Here is a 21,913-nt window from a genome sequence, read left to right as displayed (position 1 = left end):
AACCAGAAGATAAAAGACATGTCGAATGTGCAAAAACAAGTCAGACTTTATCAGGATCGGTGCTCTCCAGGTTGAAATGAAACTAATTATGACTACTAAACAAGTTACGAAAACATACTTCTTTAAACTGTGATTGTGAAATTGCTTTCAAACATAAAAAATGACAAGTTACCAATTAGTGCAATATTGAGAACACAAAGTCTATAGATAAAAAATACTTCGTAAATCCATATACTCAAGTTGTAGAAACAACGAGTATATCATTCTTTGGCGATATTTTTTGTATAGTATAATGACCAAGTTACTAATACTAGAGTCGTTGTAAATAAAATTAACTTATATGTTATATTTTCAATGAACATAAACTTGAAAAAATAAAAGATAAGATTGGAATAAGTCAAGTCCGTAGTTACTAACCTCAAATTGAAGATTAATGTCTTCGTTATCTTCAATATGTCTTCAAGTGTTCATGAGTAACCACTGGAAACCCAAAAGGTATCCAACACTCGTTTATAAAACCCTTGGATATCTCGAGAATCATAATTGCAATCTATATATCACCTCTGTATACGATGACCTCATATTTTTTCTTTTTTTTTGACCTTAATAGTTCTTTTCGCTTCTGTAGTTAACAAGATCCACAAATCCATTATATATATGAAATTTTAGTTAAAGAGATTCATTGTACAAGAGTTTTTGTACCATAAGAAATAGATTGTCAATAATCTGGATATTCTCTTGTATTCTCGAGTTGATCTAATCCAATATAGTCATAACATGCTCATAATTTTTGTTTTGTAACACATACCCTACAATTAGAATCTTATGTGACAAACATACGTTATTTCGTAAATTACAACTTTCATAGTGTTGAGTAACGATGTTTACACATAAGATTGATATAGTACAAACGATACTAGCGGCACATTATAAAAAAGGTACTCCTAAAATTCGAGCCACATCTCCAGGATTACGTTTCATAGAAAATTTCTGAATTTTATTGTTCAGTGCAGAATCTGCAGATTAGTACTATCACACACTCGAAATTGCAGCGGACACGCAAGTCACGATTTTTTTTTTGCTGTTATAGAAGAGATGTAAATAAAAAAATGTGGAATCTGACGGATTAAAAGTGTTAGGCACGAAAAGTAGGCGATGGCGGGACTCTTCTGAATATATCCATGTCGGATGACATTGCCACGTAAGAAGTGAATAGGATCCAATCTCATTCTCATGCGACCTGCCCAACGCAAAAGCCATTTCACGATCGTTATCTCATTATTTGCCGTCCAAGAAAAACCGAAGAATAAACTTTGACCCACAGTTTTACCAAACAAAGAGAATCTTGTTTTACTCCTCACACTTCACCTCTTTTCTTTTACTCTCTCTCGAGTTTTCTTCAACAAGAAGAAGAAAAACTAATCAATGGAATCAGCAAAGTTAGATCAGTTGAAACTCTTTATCAATCAATGCAAATCTAATCCATCTCTTCTTAGCGATCCTTCTCTTTCTTTCTTCAGGGATTATCTCGAAAGGTAAATACGATTCTAATCTCAAATTTTAAAACCCTAATTCTTTCTTTGAAATCTCTGTTTAATCTTTTATCTTAAATGAAATCTTGTATGTTGCAGTCTTGGTGCTAATTTACCTGCTTCAGCTTATAAATCTGGAGAAAAACATCATGAATCGGTATTGTCTTTGTTCTTAAACCCTAGATGTGTGATTTTTGTGTATTTTTTTGATACTAAAACCCTAGTAATGTGTGTAAACAGAAAAGTGGAATGATGGATGATCTTGATGATGAGGATACTGAAGAAGAAGAAGAGACAACTAAACCTAAAGAAGAAGAATATCACAGTGATGAAGTAGTTGAATCTGATATTGAACTTGATGGAGATGTTGTTGAACCTGATAATGATTCTCCCCAGAAGGTATAACTTGTTTAGTGAACGTTGAGTTATGTAATTCTAGATTTGTTGTTTTGATTAAATTGGTACCGCAGATGGGAGATTCATCTGTGGAGGTTACTGATGAAAACCGGGAAGCTTCACAAAGTGCTAAAGGACAGGCAATGGAAGCAATTTCGGAAGGTATATAGATTATGTTTGTTGATTTCATAGCTAGCATATTACAAAAAGTGAAAAATTAATATATGTATGCATAATGTTTTTTCCTTTTGTTTTGAAGCATTATATGTAATGTTGTTTATCAATATGTAATGTAATTGAAATGTTGTAATCTTATCTCGTTTTCTTTTGATTGGAGCCTTGGAGAGGATTTTGTGTTGATGAGTTCTCTGGATTATGAAGTTTTATCATGTGGAATCTTAGTGTATTTCTTGTTTGTTTTAACTAGGTAAGCTAGAGGAAGCAGTTGAGCATCTTACAGAGGCGATTATGCTGAACCCAACATCTGCTATTATGTATGCAACTAGAGGTAATTTGTGTTTTCAATTTTAGTTTTGTAATTCAAAGCTTGTTACTGTGTTTTTTTTTCTTCTTCTGTTTGTTATTTAAGGGTTGTCGAATTGATTCTTGTGCAGCTACTGTGTTTATCAAAATGAAAAAACCCAACGCTGCTATTCGAGATGCCAGTGCTGCTCTTGAGGTAAATTGAATAACCTGGTATATTTTTGTTTCAGGTTTTAATTTAGACATCTGCCGGACATCGAAAGTAACTACATATAGTGAAAAGCTAGAAATGTACGAATTATGGATTTTGTCCATTATTTCTATGTTATCTTTATTTGATGATTTGCGGTCATGCTTAAATTGCATCATCCCCCATTGCTTACGGTCTTGCAGCCAAAAATGCAGACATGTACATGACGCTTGCGTTATAGTTATAAAATGTTCGATAAATATTATTTGTTACTTCTAACACACATATGATGTTCCTGCGTACTTGTTAATTCCATGGATTAGTGCATGTCATGCTTAAATTGCATCATCCCCCATTGCTTACGGTCTTGCAGCCATAAATGTAGACATGTACATGACGCTTGCGTTATACTTATAAAAAGTTCGATGAATATTATTTGTTACTTCTAACACACATTTGTTGTTCCTGCATACTTGGTAATTGCATGGATCAGTGCATGCTGGCTGCTGCATTTTTCTACTACTATATATAGTTTACCTTGCTCATATTCATATATGTTGCTGTATTTTTTTTTGGTTCAGATTAATCCTGATTCTGCTAAAGGCTACAAGTCTCGCGGTATGGCTAAGGCCATGCTTGGGCAGTGGGAAGAAGCTGCTAAGGATCTTCATGTTGCCTCAAAGATTGATTATGATGAAGAGATCCATGCTGTACTGAAGAAGGTGACAACTTTTCCAGTTGTCCATGATTGTTGAGGTTATTAGTTCCACATTGTCTGGGTCATCTAAGATCCTGCGGTTTATAATCCTTAGGGCCACTCCACTCATTACCAATTGGTTTTGAGTTGGAGGATATTAGCAATGTGGGACTATTCCTTCACAATCATGAATAAGTATCTGTTTTTATTTGCATTCCTCTCACTTTAAGCTGTTTACTACACAGGTTGAACCTAATGCACACAAGATTGAAGAACACCGTCGAAAGTACGACCGCTTACGCAAAGAGAAAGAGGAGAGGAAGGTAGAACGTGAAAGACAACGTCGCAAAGCTGAGGCTCAGGTTAGTAATATCTTTACATCCACTATTTGTGTTTTATATGAATAAATCTGTTGCTGATGTGTTGTTGGTCCTCCACAGGCTGCATATGAGAAGGCTAAGAAGCGAGAGCAATCATCATCGAGTGGGTTCCCTGGAGGCATGCCTGGCGGGTTCCCTGGTGGCATGCCTGGCGGGTTCCCTGGTGGCATGCCTGGCGGGTTCCCTGGCATGCCCGGAGGATTCCCAGGTGGCATGCCCGGAGGATTCCCAGGTGGTATGCCTGGAGGTTTTGGGGGTGGAATGCCTGCTGGAATGGCTGGAAGTGGAATGCCTGGAATGGGTGGAGGTAGTGCTCCTGGAGGAATGCCTGGAATGGCTGGAAGTGGAATTCCTGGAATGGGTGCAGGAGGAATGCCTGGGATGGGTGCAGGTGGAATGCCTGATATGTCTAAAATTCTAAATGTAAGAATTGTTGTCAATTTAGTTATCACGTTGAATATTTATAATATACATGTTCTCGAATGCTGTATATCTACAATAAATATTTACATTCATGTTTTTACTTCCAACATTAGTTATTAACAAGTGGGTTTTATTGTTATCATTGCATGCAGGATCCTGAACTAATGGCTGCATTCAAAGATCCAGAAGTTATGGCTGCTCTTCAAGATGGTATGTTCTGAGTCTCCTTAAATTGCTTTCATTTCTTCGAGCTGGTTATTTTTTTTCTTGGATGGTCCTTCCAGAATCATATGTATGAGTGACTACTGACTAGGTGTATATGTGAGAATGTAATCTGTGGAATTGCTGACCCTATTGTTCTAAATTTTCTTATATGAATGTGGTTTGGGACGCGTTGTATTTAAAATTCTAGGCATCTGTTAATAGCTGAACCTTTAAGTGTTTAAGATAATATCTCCAACTTGAAGCAGGAGTATTTTGTGTTCCCAAATAGCATGTCCCTATGTCGACTGTGAAAACCCAAGCGTGTCCCTTGTTGTTTGTTATTAAATGGTCCAGAATTTTTTGTTTTCTGTTCTTGTTTAGATTTTATAATTTGAGTAGGTTTTCTTTCTGAGCGACAATATGGGTGTCTGGGTACTCACTTTTATAATCTATTATGTTTTCTCACAGTGATGAAAAACCCTGCAAACATCGCAAAGCATCAATCAAATCCCAGAGTGGCCCCCATCATTGCTAAGATGATGAGCAAATTTGCAGGACCTCAGTAAGTAAACAACATGTGGGAGTTCCCACTCGGTTCGTTGTACAAGTTGGTAGAGATTAGAGCTTATCCTGATTATACTGGCTACATGTATTTGTTCATTTTCTTTGTTTCTTCTGATGTCAAAGTGTGACTACTGTCAGTTGCTTGCACCCTCTAGGTTTACTTGCTTGCACCCTCCAGGTTTACGACAAATGATTTAGACAGTTGAAACTGGTATTAGTTGATATAACAAACATTTGTGAATGGTGGAGGGGTTCCACTTCATGGTCTTATCTTCCCTTAGTCCTTTTAATGTACTACAGTGGTTTTTACTAAGTGAACTGTGAAAATGAATGCGACCATGGCTCGCTCTTCTCGCCATTGTTTTGTCTCTATTTTGGACAGAACTATGTCGTATTAGATGTTCTCCTTTTCTAGTTTTGAGGTAGTTTTTCACCTCAATTAGAGTTGGATCTAAGGTGGTGTAGGCTGTTCACTTCAGAAAGTCCCAAGTTATGATCCTACATACCCTGCAAACAGACTTGATATTTCAAAATGTCATGATCCTACATACCCTGCAAACAGACTTGATATTTCAAAATGTCAGAATATTTTGCTTCCACCAAATCTCTTTATTTTCGACTGCCTGCCTCACCTAGATGATTGACTTGCCACTGATGGTTAATGTATATTGCAAAGAGACTGTTAGATTGGTGTAGGCGAGAGTTCCGTCCTCCTCTCCTTTCGTTAGAGGGGATTTTGGAGCTGCCTTGGCTGCTGAAAGGCTTTGTTGATAAAGACCGTTGACTGCTCAACAACCGGGTATTAATCTTTTGGAGTTTTGTCCAAGTAGGAAATGAGTTTCTTGTACTCTGTAGTATCTCGTGTTCAGATGTTACTTATAACCACTCGTATACCTGCTGCTTTGAAAATTAGCTTGGGTTCTCCCTTCTATTCCTAATCTTGAACGACTCAAGTGTGGCTGCTTTCTTACCTTCATGATACCCCTGCCGGCTGCCGCTGGCAGCGGCCTACTTTCTCGGATTTCAGTTGTGCACACGCAGATATGCCTTGGTTGTGCAAGCTCGAATTTGTGTTCAACTACTTGTTCTAACCGTAGTGTAACCTATAATGATAGCAATACAAGAAATGGGCGGGAAAGCATAATTTGCGCAAAATTCATAGATTTCACGGATTCACTGTTCCTATTAAGCAGGCAGCTGGGGTTTGGATACGTGGTAGTCAGGTAGTAGTCCTATGGGCTAGATATCTAGCTGCTAGATTGACCATCCACGTCAGCATGGGTAACCTTCTAAGTCCTATGGGCCAGATATCTAGCAGCTAGATTGGTCATCCACGTCATCTGGGACCATTATAGAACGCTGTTTGATTCAGCGTTTTAAATCTCAGCCGTTAGATCATAAAATTTATCTCCCAGCGCTGAACCGTTCAGCGTTAAAAACACTTTTTGAGCGCTGAACCATTCAACGTTTCAATCTCGTTGATAGTTGAACTGCGAGCACTTGTTAGGAGAGAGAACTATCAACTGCTAGTGTTAACTTTTTTCGCACACTTTTTTCATGATTTACAACACTTTTTGGCCAATCTAGCCGTTCAATCTAGCCCATAGGTAGGGCTGCACAAAACCGAACCATAACCGAAAACCGAAACCGAAACGGAAGATTTTTAACCGAACCGAACCATAACCATATTCCTATGGTTCATTAATGGTTGCCAGTTTCAGATAACCGACAGTATCGGTTTAGGTTTTATCTCAAAACCGAACCAAAAACCAATTGGTTAACCGATTAATAGTGACCATAGGATTAAATGATTTTAGGCCGTGGATGGGGATATTTAACCCTAATAACTTACTTCACTCGACTGAGTCTTCTCTTCTTTCGTTCTTCCTCACGAGTCACGACTGAGTCTTCCCAGTCCATCAAAGTCCCACAATCACCTTCTAGTTTTACTTCTTCTTCTTCTTCTTCTTCTTCTTCTTCTTCTTCTTCTTCTTCTTCTTCTTCTTCTTCTAGTTTGATAAGTAAATAATCTATCGAAGTCCTAATCACTAATCAGTCGAACGAAGCTGGAGTAGAATTGTAGAAGAGACCGAAAATTGAAAAAGGTATCGTGTGTATCATTTGAACTGATTTTGATAAAGGTATTGCGATTGTGTATTTGTGTGTATCATTTGAAATGATTTTGATATTATATTTTAATTATGATATTAGGGTTTGTAAAATTGAAAAAAATTGGGGATTTCAAATTAAGGTCATTTAGGTTGATTTACACAGTGGGTTTTGCTTAATTTTTAATAAATTTTACAAGTTAATTCAGATTGAATTTGTTAGTGGTGGAGTTGTAAGCTTAGGTGTAGATTTGAGCACAAGGACGGATTACGAAATGTACTTCTCGTTCCCGTCTGTTTTGATGCTTTGTTTGTGAATTGGATACTTGTTTTTGCTGTAGTTGATATTTGTATGCACTTGACCTGGATTTTTGCTATAGTTGATACTTGTTTTTGCTAGTATGCCGTTTAGAGTGGTTGTACATTGACATTGTTTAACTGAGTTATTTTGTTTCCCTTTCTATTTATAAATTACGATTAAATTGCTAGAACAAATGCTAAATGCAGACTTTCTTTTTGACATAAATTACGATTAACATAAATGTATGGTTTATCACATTGCAGACTTGCCTTTTGACAATGCGAGGATCCATTTCAACACCTACTGCCTCTGTTTCTTCTAATAAGCGTCCACCTCGACCTCCACCTAATGCAAGTTCAGATGGAGGTGCAAATTCAGCTGGAGGTGCAAGTGCTGCTAAAGATGCTAGTGTTGTTGGAGATGCTAGTGCAGATGGAGATGCAACTGAAGCTGGCATAAAAGTGACAGAAACACATAGAAATAAGCGTAAAACCCCTGAAGATGCAACTGAAGATGACACAGAAGTGACAGAACCAAAGGGAAAGAAAACGTTATGATGTGTGGAACCACTTTGATATGGACCCCAAGCCTTCGAAATATGCAAAATGTCGCCACTGTAAGACAAAGATTGCAGCTCAGGGTACCAAGTATGGGACATGTGGTATGAATAATCATTTGAAGATATGTAAAAAGAAGCCCAAGGAGGAAAAAAGACAACAAACTCTTGATTTTCAACCGGCTAGGCTAGGAGAAGAAGGAAAATTGGTTGCGGCAACTTTTAATCAAGATGCATGTACAAAGGCAGTGATTTTATTTGTGATTTTAGATGAGCAGCAGTTTAGAGTGGTTGAAGGAGAAAGGTTCAAGGAACTTTGTAGGGTACTTGAATCCAGATTCAAGATCCCTTCTCATATGACCATTTCGCGGGGTGTATTAAATTTGTACGAAGCTGAAAAGGAGAAGATGAAGAACTACTTCAAGGAAAACAATGTGAGAGTTTGTCTCACCACTGACACATGGACCTCAAATGCCCAAAACAAAAGCTACATGGTTATAACTGCGCATTTTATTGATAAAGATTGGAAGCTGCACAAACTGGTAATCAACTTTTTTCCAAATTTTAGGTCATTCAGGTGAGGTAATTGGGAAGATGTTAGAGGAATGTTTGTTAGATTGGGAACTTCCTGGGGTTTTTACTATTACGCTTGACAATGTTAGTGCTAATGATTTAGCTATTGATTATCTAAGGGAGGATGGTCATTTAAAGGAGCAAGTGATTAGTTCAAATGGTGTACTGAATACTAAGTTTATGCAAGTTAGATGTGCTGCTCATGTGATTGCGCTTGTTGTGAATGCTGGCTTGGGAGAGTATCACATGGATATTAAGAGAGTAAGGGCACTGGTGAAGCATGTGATGAGTTCTCCTGCTAGGTTGAGTAAGTTTATGGATTGTGCTAAACAAGAAAAGATAGATTGCAGAAAAAGGTTTAGTTTTAGATGTGGATACAAGATGGAATTCCACTTACATGATGTTGGAAACTGCTTGTAGATATCAGAAAGCTTTTGAAAGGCTAGCACGGGAAGATAAGGCTTTCAAAAAGAAGTTTTGTTTCAACGAAAGATTCATCCCTCCTGTATTTTCTACTTCTACCGGTGCTAGTGATGATGTTGACATGGAAGAAGCTTGTACTCTTGCTCATAACAAAGGCAAGAAGAAGGCCCCTCCTCCGCCTCCTATACATGCTTCATATATGGAAGATTGGGCCAATGCAAGATCATTTGGAAAATTTGTAAAGGTATTCTATGATTTGACTGTCAAGTTTTCTTACTGTACTCGTGTTACTTCACATGAGTTCTTGTTTAACGTAAGTGTCATTCATAGAACAATGAACACATGGGTAAAAAGTTCAGATCCATTTCTATCTGATATGGGCACTAAAATGCTAGACAAGTTTAATAAGTATTGGGGAGAATATGAGAAAATGAACACTCTCATGTTCATTGCTGTTTTGCTTGATCCACGTGAGAAAATGAAAGGTTTAAATTTTATTCTTGATACTTTAGATATCACGGGTCCGTCATTACGTAAACACTTATCGACTTATGTGAGAACTGATTTTCAAGAACTTTTCGAAGAGTACAAGTGTCTCTATGCAAATGATGAAAACATGTCTAGTGCCAAAAGTGATTGTAATAATGTTACTCAATCTTTTGGGGTTACTGATGATGAAGGTTCCGCGTATGCTAGTCTAATAGCAGAGAGAGCAAGAGAAGATGAGGAGGATGACAATGTTGAGGGGAAAACTGAGTTGGAGTTATATTTAGAGGAGAAACGTGAACCGAGAATTAGCCCTACCGGTGTTCAGTTTGAAATTTTAGGTTGGTGGGGGACTAATAGTACAAGGTATCCTGTATTATCACACATGGCGAGAGATATACTAGCCATACCAGTCTCTTCTGTTGCCTAGGAATCTGCCTTTAGTACTGGAAGGCGAGTTATTGATTCATATCGAAGTTCACTGCTGCCTAAGACAGTTGAGGCGTTGATTTGCACGCAAAGCTGGTTACGGACACCGGTTGATCTTGATCCAAACACCTTAGGAACTGATGATGCCGAAGATGTTTCAGGTATTTTCTCTACTCACTTTTGTAAAATTCTGATTTGTTATTTTCTCTACTCATTATTTGTCACTTATTGATGTAATTTCTTGCATAATTTTTAGGTTCTCTTGCAACTTCTAAGTTCATCCGCATTGACATAGATGATGAAGAAGAAGAAGATTAAACTTTGTTATCGTGAAGTTGATTATAAATGATTTAACGGGTTAGCGGTAAGTTTTTCTAGTAGCACTATGACACACAACAGTATGATCATCCAAAACACCACTTTATGTTGGGCTTGTGTACTGACTTGTTTTCCATATGTATATTCCTTTTAATGAACCTTAAACTTTATATCCTCTGAACTTCGTAGTGCCCTAAGATATTGTGAATAGATATGTCTTTGATTTTTTATATTAAGTTGAGAAATACTTGCCTATAAATATTGGTTAGCATCAAGTTATAGTTGTTAGTTACCTCAGTTTGACTAATCAGTAGCTGTTAATTGCTTATTCATAGCTTTGACTAGGTAGTAGACTCTTGACATTGTTTTCCTGCGAAATCCCCATTATGCCAATGAGAATGATTTACACCTGGTAGTTCAACTAGGTTGGAAGGTTTGATTCTGGGTAGGTCGTATTATGTACTCTGAGTATGGTTTGGGTTTGGTAGATCAATTAAAAGAGTGCAGAGAAGTGATCAGTCCTTGCTGCGAAAGACTTAGCTTATCGACTGAAAATGATTGGAAATATGTCGACCATGTGCTGCTGATCTTGTTTATTTTGCTTGGGAATGTTGTTATTTGTTATTGTTGTTATTGCTTGGGAATGTTGAAAATGATTTGTGAATCCACCATTTGTATGCTCATCTCTGTTTGTTTATCATTCGCAGGTGTTCCCGTGGAAGGAGGAGAGGTAGCTTGGGAGCCAGCAACTGCACTAGTTTTGTTTCAATTAATATGTAATTAAAATATGTTTGGGGTTTTTCTTAACTCGATACTGCGAACCTCTATTATTTTTCAATTTCTCATAGCAGAATGAATCTTTTCACACTGATGAATTGTAGTTAATGAATGGTTAAGACTCTTAGGAGGATTATTCGAGTTAAAGCACTGACACATTATTGTTTACAAATCATTCGGTTAACCAAAAACCGTCTGGTTTTTAACAAAACCGAGTAGAAACCGAAACCAAATAAACCGAATAGGCTATACGGTTTCACTGGTTTTAATTATTGAAAAACCGAGTACATTGGTTTCGGTTTAGGTTTTGCCAAAAACCGATAAAAACCAAACCATGTGCAGCCCTACCCATTGAAATTAGCCTAATAGTGGAGGGCTCATGCGTGCAATGACACTACAAGAAGCGTCACGATTAGACATTGTCCACCCAAAACACTGGACTGGACCTACTTATGTTATCCAGTTTTTGAGACACGTCGGATACCTGGGTACTTTTTGGCATCTCACCAACCCTAAAAGGAAAGAAAAAGAGACCCAAGGAAAAGATAGTAGATAGAGAGACCATCATTCATGATTGTCTCTGGTACATTCGCATTGGCCAGAAGTCTTGATTGATTTTAAAAAAGATTGAACTTTTGATTTTTCAATATATTCTTGATTTTGATTTGTTTTTTTAATTAGAAAGTAATTTTGGACTTTCTTTATCACGTATGCATACGTAAGTGGAAAATTAGATTGTCAAAATCAGTTGGTTTCAGGTCGTGAAATTTATACCCATGTAAGTTTTTCCATGTAAATTAGGTTTGGGGTTTGTTAAAAGTCAGAGTCCAAGTCCAAGCCAATGTAAGCTCAACTGATTAACCTACAACACTATTTAAGACTCACTTGACCGTAACCCCTCAGCCAATGTCATCTCGACCTTTTCTTCACTGCTTTCAACAATTTCCTTAAAAAATGACGTCATGTTCTTCGGGTTCTTAGCTCAATTACAGTTACTTACTGCCATTCGAACCGAGTCTAAAACCTTTTGGGACATGATTTTCAGTTGGTTATAAAAATTAGGCGCCACTGAGCTCCATATTTACAATCATGTGCTGCATTGCCGTCGCTGAATGGTTTTCCATCATGGGTCTTGAATTTAGTAAATTCCTTATCCGAGAAAATCTCATCAAATCAACCGAGAAAAGGAAAAGAATTGCTATCATTAGGGTACATTTCGATAGGGAGGAGAAGAATATAAGAAATGATTCGGGAGAGGTACTTTGTTGGTTTCGTGTTGGTGGTCGGTTTCAAATATTAGTTTTTAAACTGTCGGCCAAACCCCTCTATCCCTAGTAAGCTGAAACGCGTCCATAATTAGTGACAGATTAGATGGATAATACTAATAGACCACATCACAAAAAAGCTTTCTGACATTTTCCAAGGGTTTCAAATCCTCTTAGAAAGTCGAAGGTAATGAGTCAGTTCTCCAACACAATTAGTGTCTCTTCCATTTCTTCCCCCATTTTTTATCTGAAAATCTGGAATTTGATGGACAGACAATTTCTTATGACGGTTCCATTACGATGATGTTGCATCATATATTGCTGGGTCCTGGGGGTACTATTGTCGCTACATTTATGATGATGATCAAGTATGCCGTAACACCACTTTTGCAACCTCATCGACATGGGGAGGTTTTTCTTTTTTTTCTTTTTACTTCCAAATTTCGGAGTCAAAGCTTAAATATAAGGTTAAGAAAATTACTTTAACGTCGACCAAAATGAGCTTCAAAACACTCCGTAACACATTGTAAATCATTGTATTCTGTGAATTTCCCTCATGTATTTTTCACTGATGAAATAGGGGGTAACCCTACGAAATACACCTGTTGAAAATCCGAAACTTCGGTGGGGCGGTGGGCGGGGACATAATGGCATTATCTGGCCAAAATGATGCAAATTAGAAGAGTCTAGCTAGAGGACATGCAAATAGTAAAAGGTTTACAACACGGCCGCGAATCCCTTACCTTTTTAGAAAGTTAGATGATCTACCATGTCATCCTTCTGGGCCAGGATGTCGCAGCCACTCTGAAAGAATGCAGCTAGGCAGCTAGATGAGATAAATTTAGGCAACTATAAACTCCAGTAGTATTGGCGAGTACTCAATCACATGCTGATGACTGATGACGATATTGTGATGTAACTCATTAGTGCCAAACTTATTCTCATGCATCATTAGTACAAAATATTAACTAAACAATTAAATAAGTGTTAGTTAGTTAGCATAAAACACAATTAAGAATTAGAAGTTCAAATCTTTTTCCAATAACAATTTGTTCTTTCTTCTGAGTATAGCACTTATTGACCATCATGGCATAAGTGATGTTATTTACTGACTAATAATTCCATATTAGTTACTGTTTATGACAGAATGCTACTCTCCCTTTTGTAATTGACGCCTTATGTCAGGATATATATCAATTGGAGAAATCCGGTGCTTAGGGCCGGCCTTGAGGACTTGATTTTTCACTGTAAAACACTGAAATAACTTGATTTCCGGGTGATTCTAGACTGACCTGGTTAATCTTTGTCAAAAATCTCGCGAGTGAATCTAATAGTAGACAAGGAGCGATTACAACATTTGGATTATGAATGGTGATTACTGGTCAAGGGTTTTACCATCCTCTTTGCACGAAATTTCTTACAAGATAATTCTCCCGTTAATCTACCATCTCAGTTCCAATAAAAAGTCATTTTAATAATATCCTACATAACTTAAATTTTCTCCGAATACACAGTCAACTAGCCAAAGCTGGCCTTAACCATGGTGGCGTAACAACACATCTGAAGGTGGTTGGCAAGCCTAATCGTACATAGTTTTCACAACCAAATATCACAGAAAGAATCTGAAAATTTTGCTAGTTAGTGAACTAGCCAGGATTTTTTAATTTTTCGTATTATTAAAAGTTACTATTGCACGGGGTTGATTGATTATCACTAACTTAACAATCATAAATAAGTTTATCAAAAAAGTAAATAAAAAAAATAATCATAAAATCATTAAAAAAAGAAGAAAAACAAACACATATGAACAGAAGACTGTTGTTCCAAAGTACCTTTCCTGAGTCTCTCATCACACACTGTCTACCTCTCTCTCTCTCTCAAAAAGAATAATTTTTTCTTTCTTCCTTCTCCTAATAATGCTACTAGTCCTTATTTAACAGGTGTTGTCATACACCTACATTTATATAAGTGGTGGGAAATCTATTTTTAAACAATCAAGTAGTGTTGCTTACTTAAAGAGAGTTGTTGTTGTTGAGGTAACATCTTTGAAAAAACTTAAGAAAGAAAAACTTCTACCAGTTCTAAAGTGAGTGATCATGGGAAGACAACCTTGCTGTGACAAACTTGGAGTGAAGAAAGGACCATGGACGACTGAAGAAGATAAGAAGCTTGTTAATTTCATACTTAACAATGGTCAGTGTTGCTGGAGAGCTGTTCCTAAACTCGCTGGTTTGCTTCGTTGTGGCAAGAGTTGTCGTCTTCGCTGGACTAATTATCTTCGGCCGGACTTAAAGCGAGGTCTTCTTACGGAAGACGAAGAACAGTTGGTTATTGATCTTCATGCTCGCCTTGGTAACAGGTTAGTTTAATTTCAGTTTATACTTGGATTATTTTCTTATCGATTATTGATTGCATCTCTTTGAAAATTCAAGCATTATAATGGAGGAGTGCAACTTCAAATTGACGCTTGTTCTTTTAGATGATGTGATATTGAGGTTCAGCTAAGAGCAGTTAAATTTTGAATTCTGAACCCTGAAAGTAGTATTAGACTGTTTGCTTAAACGGTGACGGTATATATTTATTTTATGAATATAATGCCTTGCGACGAATCTTTAAGAAAAGGAGAAATTAATCTAATGTTTTTACTATCGTATTGGCTAATTATTGGTGAAAGCAATTTCCGATAAACTTGATTAGTGATTTCTTTTTTGTTTGTTCTTTAGGAAAAGTTACCTTTTGTAGGAACAGTATTTGTTGAATTTTTCTCACCAAGTTTGCGCCACTTTAACTTTTGTAAAAATCAGTCATTGGCTGACATTTGATTTCCTTTAATTTATTTGAGCCTGCTTTCTTTTGCAGTCGACTCATTTTTTTTAATACTAGTACCCTTATCTAAGCTCATTTTAAATGTTTGCGTAGGTGGTCTAAGATTGCAGGAAGATTACCGGGAAGGACAGATAATGAAATAAAGAACCACTGGAACACTCACATAAAGAAAAAACTTATTAAGATGGGAATTAATCCTGCCACTCATGAACCACTTAACAAACAAGAAACTGATACACTAAAGACAACAGCATCTCCGTTGACCGTTAGCCAACCGGAGTCCGAGGAGACTATGGAAAAAACTGGCCTAGTTGTCGAGGAGAATTTGAGTTCATCACCACCAGAAAATTGTACTTCAAGTAATGAGTCTGGATCAACATCCGATAACAGTCATGAGGAAGACCCAATAATTAGGTTGGCATGGGACGACGAAGCATTACTTGATTCACTGTCGTGGGATTTTCCGGTACCGGAACAATCTTACGACAATGCTGGGGAGGCTTCATCGGCTGTGGAAAATGGGTTTGGATGGTTGTTTGAGTATCAAGATTTTGGAGTGGAGGAGCTTGATTTCGGGTTTGACCATGTAGCCATAGACATGGATATTAACACATTCCTAATGGGGTAGCTAAATGCATGCGCCATAGGTGTAAATTACACATGTACTATACAAAGTAGATTATTTTGTCAAAGTGCCAAAGTCAATCACATATTCGCATAACTGTCGAAACATGCCTCAAACAAGAGTACAAGACTACCACCGCACAAGCATGTGATTTGACTCTGATGCTTTTCTCATCAGTCTGAAATTTTCTTGGACTCTTTTTATGAAAAATGTACGGGTATATGTTTCAAGGATCTTCCCAACTGGTGTGATATGATGCATAGTAGACTAGTAAGAGTTGAATTTGGTTGCACGAATTGGTCGGTTCATTAAACATGTGTAGACTTAGTCTCTAATTAACCATTTAAGTTCTATATTATGCAGGGTTGAATTTAAGGAACTTCAGCATAAAGTCCACAAAATGTAGATTACAAATAAAACAAAGTGTGTTAGTATCTTATATGCATGGTAGATACTGGATACCATATACTATGGTAAAATTTGCAAATGTTTTCGATCATATTGAGATTTTCAGTTGGAAATTGTAAATAGTTGTACTTCAATAAAAGAAGCTTTCCATGAATCTATTGGGTGTCCGTTACAACTTTTTTACAGGATTACAGAATAAGAAGCGTGCCATAATTTATATTTCTAATAGAATAATAAAATCGTTAAGTGAGAATACGTATATTGTGAGGTCGGACATGAATTTACCGATTAATACGGTAGGTACGAGGTTATTTCGTTGAAAGAAGTTAGGCAAATGGATGAAGAAGACGTTAAAAATTGTCGATAGATGCTCTTATCACACAAAGAACTTAAGAAATACCGGATTGTGACTTGACACCATTTACATAATGATCTCAATCACAGTTGTTTAGTTTTTATTAGTCTGTTCAAACTGAAGAATAACTTGTCATCTAGTCTGTTTTATGTCAAAATTGAAAACAATGGTTCAGCTAATGATGAATCTGATGAATTTTACTCAAAAGATTTATAATTTTCGCCACACAAGTGGGGATATTTTTTCTTTGGAAAATGAATGAAGACTACTGAATCTACGACAAAATCAAAATCTTGTACCAAACAATCAATAATAATCTGTTTTAAAATAGAGTTAGTGAGGGTTTAGAGTCTTGGAGACTAGAGTACATCAAGAGCTTATAGCGTGCTCCATGCAAGTGTAAGAGCAAGCACTGCATATAGGAGCTACTGTCATGTTGCTCTCTACATTGCAAGAAAATGCCAAGTCTTATGCAAGAAATGCATGACTAAATTTTCTTGTGTTTTTTTCACCCAGACCCATATTTTAGCAGTCTAATACTCCCGTATTTTATGGATTTTGGACAAATAACCCATTTTTCGGATATATTTTGCATAAGTGAAATTCATTTCCAACCAAACACTACTTGCATGGACTCTAGATATTTAGATATATGGAAAATATTTGTTTTCATAGTACTTGCTCAATGGTTGGTTGATTAGTTATTGTACTATATTTCTTGATTTATGAAATTTAACCTTCCCATCAAAAAAAAAATGGTTGATTAGAGAATGCACTAGGATTGCTCATGCAAAACAAATGCGAACCATATGATATTTGGAACGTTTAAAATATTAGGAACTTGATAATTGTGATCCTTCATCATAATGATCATTATATTTTATTTTCCATTTTAGAAGAATCATTTAGTATGCAATCTAAATCAATCAATTTTGGGTTGGAAAATTGGAATGATAAAATATAAATCAAGATTGATAAATGTCTAGTATCTTAATTTATCATGATGATTGTCATAGATGCAAAATGAGTTGAGAGTCTTGAGACAATGAAGAGGACCACAGATGACTGCAATGGATTAGTTTTCCCGAGGGGGACCATACTAGGTCGACCTCTAATTATAGTTAAGGGGCAACTTATTTTAACACCATATTACCAAGATATTCTTACACGCAAATTCGATTGAAAAAAGCTTAAAAGTTACGAACAAGAAGCCGAGTGAACCACCAAAGAAAAAGCTTGAAAGTTACAGATTTCAAACGGACTAAATTTTTTCTTGGAAAGAAAAAGTGACTTCCAGAAATTTCTAAACAACATAAAACTCAGGAAAGACCGCACTCCTAAAGAAATTAAGATATAAAATAATGGTCCAAATTTGACTTTACATTATCAAATGGTATGCCACTAAGATGTTTTGCATTTTTACACCAGAAATACCCTGCGCTTCACTTTTCCAATGACTTATAACGCGCCGAACTTAGTGTTATTGTATACTAAAGCGTTCCTGCATTTCCATAGTGTGCAAGTGATGATCGCGGTCAGAATTTCCGACAAAGCTTGACCTTGAGTTAGCTCTTTACCCGCGATGAAGTTTCAGCAGGTTGATGCATTTATAAGCACCGTTGTAGGAGTATCAGAATTGCAACTCATCTCCTCCACAGACCGCGAAACCCCATCTTGTGCAAAACTTCTTCCACAAGTTCCCATAAAACGAGGGTCAAAATCTTTTTCAAAATCTATTTTCCACACCCAGGTTTACCACCGTTAATTCTAGAGTCTAGACATTCAATCGCAATTAGAGCACAATTTAGGATTTAGCTGCCTTTTGTTAAGGCAACTTGCTGATGAGAAATAAGAGAAGGAAACACCAACTTTAGATCTTTCCGTTAGTACCTTCGAGAATATTTTGTATACATTATTCATCAACCCAGGTCTAAAGTCTTTAACTTCCCTATGACTTATTTCTTAAGAATCAAAGAGAAAAAAATGTTTTTGAGTCTCTAATTTAAAGTCCCGCATTTATTGAAGTCTCATACGACTTTCATTTTGTCTTCACGCATATGCCAGCATTTCAAGATATCATCACTTGAAATTCATCTTTATTCTCTTTAATAATTTTTTCGGTCACCACCATCACAAACAAATAAAAATATACCTTTTTCGATTATTTTATGTAATTATCCTTATGAGGTTTATTTTTCATATTAATTTACTTTTCTCCGAAAGAAAATGAAGAAATCAAATAGATTTTATTTTTCTTGTTAATCTCTAGATTATAGGTTTTGTGAACATACCTAAATGGGTTTTTATCTTGGTTAAATGAGTTTTATCAAGAAATAGTTTTCATAAGTTAAACTAATGATGCGTCTTCTAATTCTCTTTTTGCAGGGATTGAGGTGTGGTCAGAGATGATGATGGGTTTTTTTGTGGTAGGCTATGCGAAACACATTCGACATAATGGGAGCAATATGGCAGAGGTCTGAGCTGTTAGAGACAGCCTTAACCTTGATGTTTAATTGGGGATTAGGAAGCTTGAAGTCAATTGCGACTCCATCTTCACAATTCGACTATGCAAAGGAGAAATTTCTGCTCCGTGACATCTCAGAAGTTTAGCCCATGATATTAAAATGTTGAAGATGGAGTTTGAAGAAATAGTTATTGAACCCTATTTTAGAAAAGCCAATTTTGTGGATGATACTTTATCAAAAAAAGTCCTATGAAAGCCTATTAAAGGGGTCTGGTACAACTCGCCACTAGAAGAGATTATTAATTATCTTGCAACTGACATTCATAGCATTTCTTACCCTAGAATGGTCAGAGTTAGTTAGTTTTTCTGTTTTTTCAGACAAGTTATCAAAAAAAGAAAAAAGAACATATCTAAATACAGTAGAACAAATTAATGATCACGATAAATTAATAAATTTTAATGGTCATGAGTTGGGGACAACGTGTTAAATTAAAAAATTTAAACTATAAAGACTTTCTATAGGTCCCTTCCAATATAAAAATCAATAACTCTCTAATTTAGACAATTATTTTATATTTATGTTAATTTGGTAAAAAATGATACAACTGTTTTTTCTTGAAAGTGATATCACATTACATTGAATATATCATCTTGGAATTTTCTTAACATTAGAAGAGTTTTTAGTGTTGTCCTTTGGTGATGCAATAAAAAACTATTCAACGTCTTCACAACTTTGTTAGCTTCTTTACGTGAAGACTCTATCAGTAGAATTTCATGTTTGGCTTCCATATCATCACTTTTCTTGTTTCCCATGATGTTCTCAGTTATTTCTTCGTCAGTTAAAAATCCAGAATAGTATTTTCTTGATGGTAGTTCAAAAGATATTCAACGTCCATTCTGTTGTGATAATTCAATCATTTGATTAAATGTTGCAGTTCTTTAGTGCCTTCATTCAGTTGAATTCTCTGACACTGTGTCATCCATTGAACGGACATTTATTTTCCAAGTTGAAACGACGAGTTTCATTGCGTCTAAAACATTAATCTTCTCGGATCTGGTTCTCATTCTTCATAACCCTCCAAAATACTACGATAGAATCGATAACGATAATGCATCTTAAAAGCTCTTATAATACATGCGACGCAAAGTGATGGCAAGAATTACAGAATTTTTAATAAATTAATATACATATTAATAATTATTATGTTATCGATAATTCAATATCGCGATAAATTGATAAATTTTACTTGTCCTGATGATAATATTTTATAGGGTTTATAACCTATAGCTTCTTTCTTCTTCCTGCTCGGATCTAATCCTTTTGGCTAGGTCTGAGCAAGGATTTTTAGTTTTTTATGAATAAAAATAATTTATTTTAGGTTTTTAGGTTTTATTTTGTTGTTTTTGGTGTTCATGGACACATTTCTTCGCTATTTGGGTGATCTTTTCTTCGTCTTTACGACGATTTTTCCTTTGCTTTAATAGCGATTGTTTCAAATCTCCATGGTGTTTATTGGCTTGTTATTCTTGTTTCATCAAAAAATCAAACGATTCTTCTTAGCATCGCTTTAGGTTCATCTTCAACAAGAGGAATTTAGGGCATCCGAATTCGGTTGGATCTGTAAGGTTTTGGGGAAAATACTCCATTTTCTTTGGATCATCTTTTAGTGAGGAAAATAATCATTTTAAATGTTCGGAGTTGATTTCGATTCACACCATCATTCATCACTATCACATCTACAAAGATTGGATGTCTTTGCGGTTCATGACTCTTTTTCTTTGCGATATACTTGCAATTGGTGTCGTCATTTGTATTTGAGTTTTGATTATCTTGAATTTTGGTGTTTTTGATAATCTTGTAAGAAATCATGTAATCAATATTCTAGTCTGAATGAATTGAAATGTGATTCCATAAATAAATAAATAAAAAAAACTTTATATTTTAAACTTCTCATTGTATATCATCCATGTCATCTTTCATAACAATTAGGGCATTCTCATAAGAGATTGGTAGAAAGTGTCTTAAATCCTAAGTGTCATGTATTTTTAAGACCTTTGACCCCCTAGAATTGGAAATGCTTTACAATGTTGGTCAAATAGGAAATATTTTCCAAACCATAAATTTGAAGATATATAGATTTTCGTATAAAAGTGTGGGTCCAAAATGATATTTGGTAATACTTAGTATTCTTTAATGCCTTATATATAAATTATCCTTCATGAAAAATTTTCTTCCAACTTCCCCAGAGTCACAAAAATTTGCAGCAAGGAGATGCCATAATTCATGGACCTTAGTTGATATAATACTTGATATTTTTCTGTTATGTAGAGAAGCAGTGTTAGAGTGTCGTTCGGTAAAATTCACAAGTTTTAGTATGTCAAGCTTGTTATCAAATTTAGTTGTTCAAAATTCATCTTAATTCATGGTCTACTGAAGTCAGTCCCGGACTTAGAATTACGCATCGTAGTTGAGCATTAGAATTCATCAATCGACCTTTAAGATTGAAGACTGAACAACGACGAAGATATCAACGGGAACTTCATGAACAATGGTATGTGAAGACCGACTATCCTATTTACTCATGTTATCTACCATTCTGTTTACTGAGACATGTCGTATGACTTTGATATTATGATGAACATTGCAAAGAAGAAATCTCGAGTACAAGCTCTTACTCAATAAAACTCGAATCATAATTTTAAGCTAGCTATATAGAACTTATCAGGATGAGAGCAATTTATTTTTCAATATATTGCAGTTGCGTATTAAGTTCATAAAGTGTTGTCAAGTTAGTTTTTATGTTCACGAATTGATTTACCGAGTACAAGAGAACTTAAAAGTAATAAGACTTAATGAATATTCTCTAATTAACTTGCACACACAAACTTATTTGGTCAGTTCACGAACTGGCTGATCTAAGATGTTACTGGATACTCTTTAATTCTCCAGAACCCGAACTGATTTGGACAGTTCGCGAACTAGTTGATTTAAAAAGGTTCCTAAACACTTTTTGTAACTTGAGTACAAAAGTTGATTTGGATAGTTCGCGAACTTATCAATACAAAAGGTTTCCAAAACTATATTGGGTTGTGACTTTTAAAGTCTTCAATAAGGGATTCGTGTAGCCCG

The 21,913-nt window shown here is 35.8% G+C and overlaps 2 protein-coding genes across 2 annotated transcripts; both read left to right on the top strand.

Annotated features, from left to right (window-relative positions):
- The first annotated feature begins 1,328 nt into the window (after positions 1-1,328).
- Positions 1,329-5,227, top strand: LOC113275238 (FAM10 family protein At4g22670-like). Its single transcript, XM_026524706.1, has 11 exons — positions 1,329-1,535; positions 1,632-1,689; positions 1,773-1,931; positions 2,003-2,090; positions 2,356-2,436; positions 2,543-2,607; positions 3,183-3,323; positions 3,544-3,660; positions 3,739-4,101; positions 4,254-4,311; positions 4,774-5,227. The coding sequence occupies exons 1-11, from the start codon at positions 1,426-1,428 to the stop codon at positions 4,869-4,871; spliced, it is 1,338 nt and encodes a 445-aa protein (XP_026380491.1). The 5' UTR covers positions 1,329-1,425; the 3' UTR covers positions 4,872-5,227.
- An 8,839-nt stretch (positions 5,228-14,066) lies between these two features.
- On the top strand, positions 14,067-15,914 carry LOC113275236 (protein ODORANT1-like). Its single transcript, XM_026524705.1, has 2 exons — positions 14,067-14,464; positions 15,025-15,914. The coding sequence occupies exons 1-2, from the start codon at positions 14,202-14,204 to the stop codon at positions 15,557-15,559; spliced, it is 798 nt and encodes a 265-aa protein (XP_026380490.1). The 5' UTR covers positions 14,067-14,201; the 3' UTR covers positions 15,560-15,914.
- Positions 15,915-21,913: the final 5,999 nt, after the last annotated feature.

This window comes from Papaver somniferum, chromosome 4 (genome assembly GCF_003573695.1).
Source record: "Papaver somniferum cultivar HN1 chromosome 4, ASM357369v1, whole genome shotgun sequence".
Lineage (NCBI taxonomy): Eukaryota > Viridiplantae > Streptophyta > Magnoliopsida > Ranunculales > Papaveraceae > Papaver > Papaver somniferum.
This window is presented reverse-complemented; position numbering and strand designations above follow the sequence as displayed.